This window comes from Lipotes vexillifer, unplaced genomic scaffold (genome assembly GCF_000442215.2).
Source record: "Lipotes vexillifer unplaced genomic scaffold, Lipotes_vexillifer_v1.1 scaffold1161, whole genome shotgun sequence".
Taxonomy (NCBI): domain Eukaryota; kingdom Metazoa; phylum Chordata; class Mammalia; order Artiodactyla; family Lipotidae; genus Lipotes; species Lipotes vexillifer.
Genome location: NW_006780142.1, coordinates 1,158,408 through 1,171,517, shown reverse-complemented (window position 1 = coordinate 1,171,517; position 13,110 = coordinate 1,158,408). Strand labels below are relative to the sequence as shown.

The 13,110-nt window shown below is 44.9% G+C and overlaps 1 protein-coding gene across 1 annotated transcript in view; it reads right to left on the bottom strand.

The window, feature by feature from the left end:
* SASH1 (SAM and SH3 domain containing 1) overlaps window positions 1–13,110 on the bottom strand; it is a 182,356-nt gene that overhangs the window by 81,913 nt on the left and 87,333 nt on the right. The window contains exons 3-4 of the mRNA XM_007453214.1: window positions 11,456–11,506; window positions 11,274–11,323 (exon numbers count right to left, since the gene is read on the bottom strand). Coding sequence (XP_007453276.1) covers window positions 11,274–11,323; window positions 11,456–11,506 — 101 coding nt within the window. The remainder of the gene's footprint in view (window positions 1–11,273; window positions 11,324–11,455; window positions 11,507–13,110) is intronic.

The window sequence follows — 13,110 nt, the reverse complement described above, 5'->3', positions numbered from 1 at the left end:
TTCCTGCCCAGTCTCCTCCTCGGGGTCTCCGATCCTGGGCCTGTGGCTTGTTTCCCTCCCGGGGAAGGACGCCAGCCCCTCCTGCAGGTTCCTGACATTGGAGCTTGCTGGGCCGTAGTGAAGATGACTGGGTTTCAGCCCATCCTTGCAGGCGGCAATCTGTCCTCTTTCCTCACTTTCCCACACCATTTCTGCCCCAAGTGCCAGTACTGCGGACTTCAGGCCACGTCACTGGACAAAGAGGGAGCAGCCTCCACAGACACATGAGGTCAAAGTGCTATAACGACGTGATCCTAACGTCTGCTTCTCCAACAGAACCCTGACTGATGGGGAATTTATGTGGCTCTCGGCCCTGCCCCTCCCTGCAGGGGTGGGCGGTCCCTCCTCCTCCAGTCCCTCTGCACTGTGCCCACAGGGTATCCTATCACTGTGTCTTGTCTTCTTCGGGGTGTCAGAGGACGGCGACCTTTCCTATCCTGTCCATCTTTCCAGGGCCTAGCATATTCGTCCATACAGCCGAAACATGAAAAGTGCTTATTCAATTAAACTTCACTAGAGGCCTAGCCCATCACTTGTCTTCCCTAAGTGCATCCATCCTTCTGTGGTCCTAGTGGTGGAGTCTATGATAAAGGCCTGGCGCTGGCAGATAAACAGATCTGGATTGGAATTCCACCACTGCCTCAACCAAGGTTTGGACTCGTGATCTTGGTATGTCATTTAGTCTTTCTAAACCTCGGTTTCCTTAACTGCCAACTACCGTCTACATTATAGTTTTGTTAGGATTTACACACACAAGTTGTAGGTATGGGTCCTCCCTTATTCCTGCCAGGAAAGGAATGCTATTTATTTACTGATAGCCCCCCTCCTCCACGGCCCAGTGTCCTGGTCACCTCTCCTGCAGGACAATCATCAGTGGCCACCTTTGCACGCTAAATACCTCCTGCAGTCGCTCGATGCAGCCCAGGCACGTGGACTCAAGCTGGGCTGGGTCAGCTGGAGGCTCCCTCACCAGACAGAGCTCGGGGCCGTAGAGTTTTCAGAGGGAAACAGCTGAGGTGGAGAAATCTGGCACAGCTGCTCTCTCTTGGAGCCCCTACGTTCTGGAATGTTGAGCCCCTCAAATATGCTGCGTGATGGAGCACACACGTGTGCGGCCCACACAAACACATATTTCAGCACGTTGCGACCGCAAGGGCTCTGTGAAAGCGGTGGTTGTCTCCCAGCCCTCCCCCACGCTCCTATCTTCGGGGCGTTGAAAGGACAGGAAAGCTCATGGGGGAGAGGCGCATTGTAAGTGACCGTGGCCACTACGAGCTGCGTGTCTGGCAGTGTCTACTGAGACGCAGGTTGGAAACCACAGGTGCACTGCCGTGCAGGGCAGCACCCTACCTTCTGCGGCTGGGGAGAGAACAGCACCTACCTAGGCAGGCACGGCACTGGGTATTTCACACAACCACCCTCGGAAGGAGCTTTTATCCTGCACGTTTTATCGATTAGGAACCCGAGGCTTGGAGAATTTAGATCCCACAACTAGCAGAGCTTAGATTCAGGCTCAGGTTCTGTCCAACACCAAAGGTGACATGAGCGACAGTGAACGCCGAGAGTCCGCGCAACGCTGGCCAGTGCCCGGCATGCTTCGGAATGGGTCAGAAAATGAGCGATGGCCCAGGCTAGAAGGAACCCGGAGACCCCCTGACTCAGACTCACTGTCGTGTCACTGGGAGCTGAAGCCTGGAGGGGTGACAATCACAGACAGACTGGAAGCCCAGCCCCTGGACAGTGACCTTGCCCTCATGTCCACAGCCTTGGCAGATGGCTACTGCTCAACTGATTAAAGCAAAGGAATACAGAATACATATGCTGATGCCTGGCTCTTGGTGCAGCCTATTTATTTTCTGAAACTTAAGTTTGCTGTCTGCCTGTCTCACCTCGCCCCCTCCTCCCTGTGAGCTCCAAGGACCAGACACTGGGGGCCCGAGTCGCCTTTGGTGCTGCTCTAACGGGCCACGAGCACCCACCTCCCTTTCCTGGGGGGACAGTGGCGACACACCCACCTGAACCGGGCAGAACCGACTTGTGAGCCATTCTGAAGAACGTGCCTCCACAAGGCTGCTGCACTCCCCACACGTGCTCTTTCCCCACGGGAAAGAAGTGGTGTTCCCTTCCACACCCCACAGCTCTGCCACAAACAGGATGTGGAAACGGGATGCATTAGTCTCAGCCCCGGGGGACACGGCTTGACCTGGATTTCCCAGCAAACTCGCAGGCCTCATCAGCAATTCTCGCTGACTCTGGTCTGTTCCCAAGGAGGACTGATAACCAATCACCGTGCATGTAGCCTTCTAGAGCTCACGTTTACCAATGAGAAAGAGAGCCCTGGCCCGTCACACAGGAGTCCACGCGACCACAGGCCTCAGCCCCTGCCCTCAGGGGGCTTCCACAAACCGATGAAGCCTGAGCCCCTCTCCTCAAGCCCAGGCACTGGGGACGAGCTGACTGAGGAAGAGGTCCCACTTCAAAAAGAACTTCTGAAATTTCTTACACATTTCAGGATTTCTTTTTCTTTTTTTTTTTTTTTGCGAGGATTTCTTTTTGAATTGACAAAAATACTCCAAAACTGACTGTGGTGACAGTCGCAAAAACCCTGCGAATATACATTCTAAAACCCACTGACTTGTATACTTTTTAACAGGTGAGCTGTACGGTATGTGAACTATATCTCAATAAATCTGTTACTAAGAATAAAATAAAACAAGTGTACTTTCCCAACAAAATTGCAGGTTTAAAACATTTTCAGGATTTTTTAAATTAATATTTTGTGTGCTTCTCCATATCATACCTTTATCTGGAGATGGGATGTGGAGCCCAACTTGAACAAGACTGCAGAATGGAATTGGGTGCGAAGGGGAGGGGCAGCTCTTAGAAAGAGATCTGGGGATCTGTGGAAACTACCATTCTCTCCACTACATGTTTTTTAAAATGCTTTTAACAGGTATCTTTTTAATCCTAATATTCACGAGCAGAAAGCACTGACTTCATATGACACTGCTATCATTTTAGGGAGACACTGGCATATGCTAGCTAACAGGTGAGACCAAAGCAGGTCTTCTGTTTTTCCAGTCCTGGAGATAATCCAGTTTTAATCTTACTTCAAAGTAAGATTAAATAAATTTAATAAATTATTATTAATTTAATAATTAAATTAATAATAATTTATTAAATTATTTAATAAATTATTTAATAAATTTGATAAATTTGATGCAAGTATTTAATAAATTTGATGCAAGTATTTAATGAGCACTTGCTCTATGCAAACCACTGTTCTGGATATTAAAGAAAATCCAAAGAGAGGAAGAGAGTGAGTTCATGGCCTCAAGGAGCCCACAATCATGCTGGGTTGGGTGGGAGTAGAAAAGTGCGCAAGGGGCTAGAGCCAGGGGCAAGGGCATGAAGTTGGGTCAGACGGAACAGACAGTGACAACAGACAAGACTGTTGAGCGCCCATTAGATGCTTGAGAGCTGACTGAGGCCAGTACTGTAAATGGTTATCCTTTTTATAGTTGTGGAATCTGTAGATATGAAGGTAAGTAACTAGCCAAGAGCTGAAGAGTTGGAAGAAAGCACCTGGCTATGAACCCAGAGAATCTGCTTTCAGGCCAGGTATCTTAACCCCATGGCTATAATGGCACTTCGACCAGATTAGGATTTTTGTCTCTTGCTCTGGGACCTTAGGCAAGGTACTTATCCTCAAAAATAGTACGTATCTCAATGAGCTCATGAAAAATTAAATGATAACATACAATAAAAGTGACCAGCACCAGTGCCCAATACACATAAATAACCCAAGAAGCAGTGCTATAATGTTGACAACAATGATGACGATGATACATGTGTCAGTACATTAAGAGACACCAAATCCTCACAAAATTGCTACTGGATTCCAAGAGGTGGAAAGAATACGGCCGGCGATGGGACTGAGAAAGCATTCAAGGAGAAGCAGTCCTTAAAACAGGACTTAAAAGAAGGAAATGCTTTCAAGGCAGGAACTCCAGACAACCCAGGAGACATTTGGAAACAAGAGCATCCCCTGGGTCTGGAACTGGGTCATGTGGCTGGAAAACTGGGAGATGCAGCAGTAAAGATGAGCAGGTGCTCTATGGGGGGGGAGGGGGGAGGAGGAGGCAGCGGGGGCGGGTTTTGATCACGAAGGTGAAAACCTGCAGAGATCCTAAGTTCTAAGTGTCCCTGAGGGGGATCTCAGCATCCTCTCAGTGTGACGGAGCCTAATTGCCTAACTGTACTTTAGGGAGTAAGTTCCTGGATGCTCTTTTCCAGTTCATGAGAAGAGCGTTAAGGGTCTCACCTGGAGTAGTGAAGATGAAAAGGAGGGGAACAAGGGAAAGTTATAGAAGTAGAGGGAGCAACAAGATTTGGCAGTTAGGTTCTGGAATCGTGGAAGAAGAGCGGGAATAAGATGTAAAGGCTTGGCCTTCCCTGGTGGCGCAGTGGTTGCGAGTCCGCCTGCCGATGCGGGGGACGCGGGTTCGTGCCCCGGTCCGGGAAGATCCCACGTGCCGCGGAGCGGCTGGGCCCGCGAGCCACGGCCGCTGAGCCTGCGCGTCCGGAGCCTGTGCTCTGCAACGGGAGAGGCCACAACAGTGAGAGGCCCGCGTACCTCAAAAAATAAAAAAATAAAAAGACTGCAAACAGGCAGGTCACCAGATGGGGGGATGGTGCAGAGGGAGAGGCGTAGATTTGACGTGGATGCCCAAGACAGTAGTTCAAAGCCACGGGCGGGGTAGGTATCTTGGGAGAACTTGCAGGCTGGATGAAAGCTCCAGGGGAACAACCAGAGTAAGGGGTGGGCAGGGAAGAAGGGAGCTGCCAAGAGTGGGCATAAAGTGAGGGGGGAGAAACTGGAAACCACAAAGTCATGGACACTAAGGGTGGAGAGAGCAGCGTGACCAAAGGGAAAATCAGTGCCAAATGCAACAAGCATCTGTGAGGGGGAGGGGCCTCGGACCGTGGAAAGAGCATCTCAGCAGGGAAGGAAAAGAAGAGGCCAGCTTTAGGGGAGAAGTTTAGCAACCAGGAGGGGAGAGAAACGGAATTACGGTTTGGGAGGATGGAGAGATTCTCATGGGGTAGAGAAGAGGTGGCACGTACCAGTGTGCACTCACCCACCCAGTCACGCATGTATCCAACATTACTGAAAGCCTTTTATGTAAAAGATCCCGGCCTTAGCGTGGGAGGTGACACACTCACACACACACACACACACACACACACAGTCACCACATAGGAGCACCCATAAGTGCAGTCCACTGCAACAGCAGCAGGAGAGCTCAGGGGTTACAGAGTCTAGCAGCGGGACGCTTCACCTCCATCTGCAAACCAGGGAAGACTTCTGGGAGAGGCAAGACCAGAGCTGAGCTTTTAAGGCTGAATGGAAGAATTTCCCCGGCGGTCCAGTGGTTAAGACTCGGCGCTTCCAGTGCAGGGGTCCCACATGCTACGCGGCCAAAAATAATAAAAATAAGGTTGAATAGAGCTTGTGCAGGTAAGGGAGGTGGGGAGGACGGTGAGAGTAGGGGACAGGGCACCCCACCAGAGGAGCAGCAATCAAGAGGCTCAGCGTCCGCGGGAGAATATCCCCGTCTGTGAGATTGCAGGAGCTCCACCCACCTGGAGCAGATGGAGGGAGGAGGTATCCAGGCAGGCAGAGGGTGGATGACAGGACGCGAGCAACCCGGAGAGTAGGTAGCAGGTGACACAGAGGAGGGGAAGACAGATTTTTGAGGGGGAAAAAAGGAAAGCTGACACCTTCCAAAGAGTCACCAGGACTTCCCTGGCGGTCCAGTGGTCGGGACTCCACACTTCCAATGCAGGGAGCGCGAGTTCGATCCCTGGTCGGGGAACTAAGATCCCACATGCCATGTGGCACGGCCAAAGAAAGAGTCACCAGCTTGCCAGATGAAACAGTTCCGAGAGTGAAGCAAAGCCAAATGGAATAAATGCTTGCACAGAATATTTAAAAACTCTATCCATTTTATCCGACCACAGAACACAGCTCCCTCCCTTTTATTATATCTTCCTCTTCCATCATGCTACTATATTTTTTGGGCTTTTTCACCACAGGTAATGAAAGAAAGGGAAACTAAATCAGAATTTTCAACTCTAGTGAAAGACTTAGTAGAAAAGAGTTTATAAATACTGGCTAAGGTGAAGTTTTGAGATTTATTTTGGACCTTCCTGCCTCTACAGATAAATGAGAGACCCGGCTTATATAAGAATAAAAGTTGTTCCTACTTCCAAGGGAAAGCGAAGTGGAGGTTTTAACGCTGCTATTTACATAGCGTTCATGAACTCAGTTCACCTCTCACCTCTCCATCTGCATAAGCAGTACAACTACAGGTACTCTGGAATTAGACCTTAGTGGTTAGGAGCATGAATTCTTATGCGGGAGCCAATATGGGATCGGTCACATATTAGCTGTGTCGCCTTGGGCAATTTATCAACCTCTCTGTGCCTCAGTTTCTGCATTTGTCAATGGGAATAAGAGCACCCAGAACAGTGCCCTGTGCTCACAGCTGGTGCTCTGGGAACAGATGCCGCATGAAGAAATGAGTAGGGTAAAGTGGAGTGTGTCGTACAGGGTTTCTAGGAAAGCTCTGTAAGGGAAGTGCCTTTGGCTTTCTGCCCTTTCACCTTCTTTCCTTTACCCTGCTTCTCCTTCCCTGCTGGAAGATGCAGCAGCATTTTAAAACCGGAGGGAGGGAGGGAGGGAGGGGGAGGGAAAGGGAAAGGGAAAGGGAAGGGGAAGGGGAAGGACAGTCTTGAGTTCCTGAAGGCTTGCTTGAGCCACAGTGCCAGCCCTGGACCTACCCATGAACAAGAATGTATCTAGTGAAACTTGTATTAGTTTGTGCCACTATTTGTCAGGTTTTCTGTTACCTGTAACTGAACTTTGTTGACTGAAGAAAAACACACAACATAAAAGTTGCAAGTTAAGTTTTATTTGGAGATCTTACTGAAGACTATAGCCCAGGGGACAGCCTCTCAGAGAGCTCTGAGGAACGGATCCTAAGAGACAAGGGAGGAACCAGGATATATAGGATTTTTTTTTTTTTTTTTTTTGGCTGAGAAAAAAACACATAGTTGAACATCAAAAGATTACTACTAATCACCAAAAAAACCCAGACATTTCAAGTTAATTATTTTAGTGGCTTTCTATGTATGAGAAGATGCAAGAATCTGGGCTCACTGAAATTATTCCTTAGGTATGCATCTTAACTAACAGGGCCAGGATCCAAAGCACAGAATGTCTCCTGGTTTTTCTCCATACAGAATTCCCTGGGGTGGGAGGCACTGCAGTGGCTGGCTGACGGCTCCATCCTTGCAGAACTGGGATGGAGGCATCACATTCCCTGCCCACACCCACTCTGAATAGGTACAGTTACAAAGATGTTTTCCAACAAAAACAGCTTGCTCTCAGTTATTCCTGAGAATAACTGGTGAGTAACAAAAATTTTAACTAACATTCACCTTTTCAACCAGTCAACACAAATCCAAGACTGGTGTAATAAAGTGGATAGTCTCATCAATAGGCAATGCAAATAGATATAAATAGAAGAGGTTCAAATTAAAGCTCCTTTGGCCTCCTTTATTTTATTTTCAGTGAAAGCATATGGAGGGCCCATAGACTGTAAGAAAATAAGGATGAATGGGGACTCTGTCACACTGGGAAGGGGGCTGGGAGGGGGGCGGCTGGCAGGTCCATTCTCTCTCTCTCTCTCTCTCTCTCTCTATCCATCCCTCCATCCATCCCTGCTTTCACCATGCAGGCCCTGCACATCTAGAAGCCAGATGGGCCAAGCCAAATAGAGCCCAAGCAGCCCCCTACTTGTGAGGCTACCCAGGTGCTGTCAGGTCAGGTATATTAGAATTCTCACTGCTGGTCTCCCCCAGCAAAACCCACCTCCTGGGTGTTTTCTTGCCAGAGTTATATTCCTGTAACTTAAGACTTTAAACCTTGTGAAATGCAAAATTCCAATGGGAGAGGTGATGTATTTTTTAGAAAACAGACATTTGCATCATAATTAATGCCTAATACTTTTCTTACAACCGGTTTAACTGGGGGAGAAGGGAGGGCAGGGGTGCTGAGGCCCCTGAGACCACTGTGGGGAGAGGGGGGACTGGATCCGGAAGGGCCCATCAACCTCTCAGCTCCCCTGTTACCTGCTGCCCTCATCTATGCCTCTGCTTCTAAGGCGGTGCTGCTGTTGGATTTGTCCACTTTTGTTTACTGAGTTCTCCTGCCTTTTGAATAAAAAGTAGAAGAAACCATCTGCCAATAAAACAACACTGCTGACTCAGAAGGATATTTTGGTTGGCAGATACTCTGCAGACACTCACCAGACACAACCAACTGGTTTGCCAGGTCATCCTCCAGGGCTTGCAAAGTTACCAGCAAGGGTTTTCACTTGAAGAGCAGGATTTTGCATTTCAAAGTACTTGCATTTTCAAGTAGAAAAATACAAATAATTCAATATAAAAACTACATCAAACCTACTCAGATTATAATCTGACCTTGAGCGTCCAGGTACCTCATGTTTAAAAAGGCAAAAAAAAAAAAAAAAAAAACAACTTTGGAAGATTTAAATCCAAAATAATCATCAATTTCAGAATAAGTATCACCATTTTGCAGCCATCACAGTAAAAACTGATTCAGGCAAGAATCATTAAAAGAATCTAAAACCATTAGGTAAAAATTTAATGAGGAACAAGACATTTACATAGTCTCAGATTACCTCCTCACAGAATATTTATTAATTACAAGAGAAAATTGTAACTTCTTAGAAGAAACCTGACAGACATCACTCTAACCAAAAGATCAGAATTAATATCACCAACGATGGGACAAACTGACATCATGATGTAATGCACTGTGGAGGCCACAGCACCAGAAATGCATTACCTGAATCTTAAAAAAAAAACAAGAAACAAAAAAATACCCAGATCAAGAAACATTTCACAAGACACTTAGCCTACACTCTCAAAACGTATCACAAAGAAAAGCCAAGAAAACCTTTCAGATTAAATGTGCAAGAGACATGATATGTAAATGCCATGAGTAATTTTTTTTAAAGTGCTGGATTGAAAAAAAAAATGCTGTAAGAATTATTGCGACAACTAGAAAAACTTGAATAGTAACTGTATATTAGGAAAATCACTATTAAATTTTTTAATTTGGTAATTATATTGCGGTTCTCTGTAAGATTGTCCTTGTCTTAAGAGATACATGCTAAAGTATTTAGGAGTGAGGGTCATGAGGTGTGCAGCTTAGTGAAGTAACAGAAAAAATTAATGATAGTACATAAGTGTGTGTATCTGTGTAGAAGAGAGAGACCAAGCATGCAGACTGGTGAGTCTAAGTAAAAGTTAGATGGGAGTTCTTCACACAATTCTTGTAACCTTTCTGTAAGTTAAAAAACTTTTCAAAAGTTTTTTTTCTTAAATTAAAAAAAAAAAAGTGTCATTGCTTCTGAAAACCATTTAAAGGGAAGTGGAGGATGAAATGGATTGAAATGTTCAAATTCTTTAGAAACAACTAAATTTAAATAAACTATTTAATTTAACAGAAGCAGAGCAGTAATATTACAGATGGGAGGTTGGGGCTTGTCAGCAGCTGTGTGTGTGTGTGTGTGTGTGTGTGTGTGTGTGTGTGTGTGTGTGTGTGTGTGTGTGTGTGTGTGTGTGTGTGTGTCTCAAAACTGTTAACCTCAGGAGGCTGTCAGTCTTTCTCTGGGCCACAAGCGTCATGCCACATTTTACTAAGTGGAGGATATAAACACAGAAAGAATGACTACCCACAATTGAGGGGAAGGAGAAATACCCAGCCTAAATAAGATTAGTACAAATTTGGTGACCTGGTGAGTCACTTCCTCTTAGGAGGAAAGGCAAACATCTCTTGCCCACTGAAAGATTCAGAGAGTCTGAGAGATCACCTGAGTTCTCAGCCTGAATCATGCCATTTACGTAGCAAACCAGGTCAGAAAAGCCCACAGCCCCTTCACTCAGTGTTTCTGCCCACACTCGGTTCAACACCACCGTCGTACCTCCAATTTCAAAATCAATGTCAACTCAGCTCTCTTGGCTATTTCAGCCTCCACACTACTAAGTTCCTGGGAGAATACATGCAACTAAGACAAAGGAAATTCCTATTTACTGCACGTTTATCTTCCAACCTTGAGTGGGCAATGGCCTTGGTTTTCTTTTGCTCATCACCCCTAACATTCCTCAGGCCTGATCCAAAGCTGCTTAGTGAGAACTGAAGCTTTGGCACACAGCAGCCTTCCCTCCTGGAAGCCGCATCTGTGCCAGCAGCACACACACACGTGGATGGATTATGCAGAGCTGTGCTGTAAAGCACACACACGCTCGCCTAACGTGTGCTTTTCATTCCAGAAATACTTGATGCCTAGAACACTTCTATGCCTCTCTTGGCCTGAAACAGTATGAGTGGCTCTGTGCCAGAGGAAGTGTCTGTTTAAAGACGTGGACTTTCTCAAAAGTTCTTTACCTCAGAAAATCATAAATAGAACATTCTACCATCATTATGATAGAATAAAGTAGAAGAGGGAAAGGTTATAGGAAAAAAAAATTTGCTTTCTTTTGTTTTTAAGTGGCCAAAAAGAAATACTGGAAATATAAGATGTAACGTAGAATTATCTTCCATGAGAGTAAAAATTACAGGGTCCAAGTTAGGACAAGGAGGCAAACATACTACCTTTAACAGGAAAGGGTAGTGAGCCTTTGTCATCTCTGTCACAAGCATCTATCCTTGTTTTAAGGTCACCCACCAAAGCAAGGTGCATAGAGGGTACTGTAATCACTGTTTTATTCTAGAATGTATTCTATTTTTGTACTTTGCTTCTTTATGACGGTCATCCTATATCAAAAACCAGTGTAAAAGAAGAAAACCATTCTGGTTGACTTAGCTTCCTTTCCTTTTTTCCATGCTCACTTTCAGATATTTAAGCTCACTTACCATAAGGAGTGTAAAATCAATTAACACTTTGCAGAATCCTCTGCATCACCAACTGAATTACGAAACACACTCATCCATCTACACACACACACACACCATGTAAGGAAAATGACATCAAGCTCTGTAGTACATACACAATATGATCACCCATTTCACGTCCCTCAGGATGGACCTAAAAGACACCTTAGAAATTCTGCTCCTGGACAGAAGGAAGAAAACTTACTTTCTTTCCACTTCTGGTGTTGACACGGTGCTACTGAAGCCCAGTGACTCCTAGGAGAGAAGATTCACAGTGTCAGTGCAGGCAGAAGAGCAGGCTTCATCTGATTTGTACATAATACCACTTAAAAAAAAAAAAAAAAAAGGACGGAAGCAAAAATAGATGATTAAAGTCACTGTGCTTACTTCGATCTGGGACCGCAGCTGAAGTGACGTTGGGCTGGCTTCGGGTTTCTCCTAAAACAGAACAGATGCTGGTTTAGTGAGACTTCCAAACGTGGCACACACCAGAAGACAAATAGTTGTGTAAGAAGAGATGGGGGGATTTGGAAAATGCTAGGGTACGGTGGGAATAGATGGAGGAGATAAACAGATTTTCTGGAAAAACTATTTTTAAAATGAGAGCCATACCCTTTTAAATTTGAACTGTTTTCCAAACTTCATCACTTGACACTGTTGATAATTTTACTGCAGAAGAAAAAAGCACAATCTAACTGAAGGGTACTAAGAGTTAATGGTGAAATGATGCTCTGGATGTGATTAGACCGTCATCAGGACACAGAATTTACTATGATCCATCTATGCCATAAAGTCATAAAGAAGAGGCAGAGGACTCAATTTTAGAGATAAAGTCATGGAGTATAACACGCATTTTATGGTTTAAAAAAAAAAAAAACTGTACCCCCTTCGAAAGAAAAAAAGGAGAGATAAACCTGTTACCTGTGATAAAAAATAATATATTGAAATAAGCTTTGACAACAAAACAGGATAATTACACTATCAGAAGTGTTAGAATATGCTATAAGAAAATGACAGTTATACTAGTAAATAGAGCACAGAGCACCGCACTGATAATTTTTCATAAGTAGAGAAAAATTTTAAATCTAAATAGCTGCTAAAGCGGAGGGTTCGCATCAAAGTGTGATCCAGGTCCAGGGTGGTCCCCGGCTGATCAGCAAGTCACAAGCAGGATGATGGGCAGTTTTAGAGGAAGGAGTAATATCACTAATGTTGTACAAGTTTGAACTATCAGATTAATTATGAGTTTTTCAATAATCCTATTGGGTTCTTAATGATTGCTACCTTCTTCATGACTGTATGTGCACTATATGAAGACTGTTTTGTTGGTCTCAGCTAACATTCAGGAAATGGGGGCAGATCATCCAAATTACGAATTCTCACTTGCATTTAATTGTTCATTTTTTTTCAGATTGCTTAATTCATCATTAGCACAACTGCAAATCTAGACCAATATTTTAAAACTTATCAATGAAACAGCAACGTTAAGTGTAACTCGGAGTGAAAGTATAAATGTAAACAAGGTAACAGGAATCCAGTACAAATACAGAAGATAAAATGAATGTGTCCGGGGGATTAAATCTGAGAACAGGATGATTCTTAAACACTTAAAAAGTGTTTAATGGACTGGCAACCCACTCACCTCCAGTCCCAGGACCTTATTTGTTACGAAAAAATATCAGAGTGGGTGTGAAGCCCCAATGAACTTCTCTTTGGTTAACATTCTCCTGGTTTTTATTGCCACCTTTGTTTATAATGATCAAATTTATATTCTGTTGCAAAACAATGTATAGAAATGTTTGAGTTACATTCCGAGTCCAATTGGTATGATGTCAGACTCAAGTGCAATCAACAAAGGAGATATGTATTTCAGAGGTTCTTGGTGCTTAGAAAACAATCACGATGCCCTGATACCTAACCTCTTAGCATTATGGCATAGAGAAATTTACAAACTTAAACAGCAGGAGGTAAGCAAAGGTACAGCTTGCAATTTTTTCATCTTAAGTCTTCCTGTTCAGGAGTTGGTATGGAAGCCTCGGCAT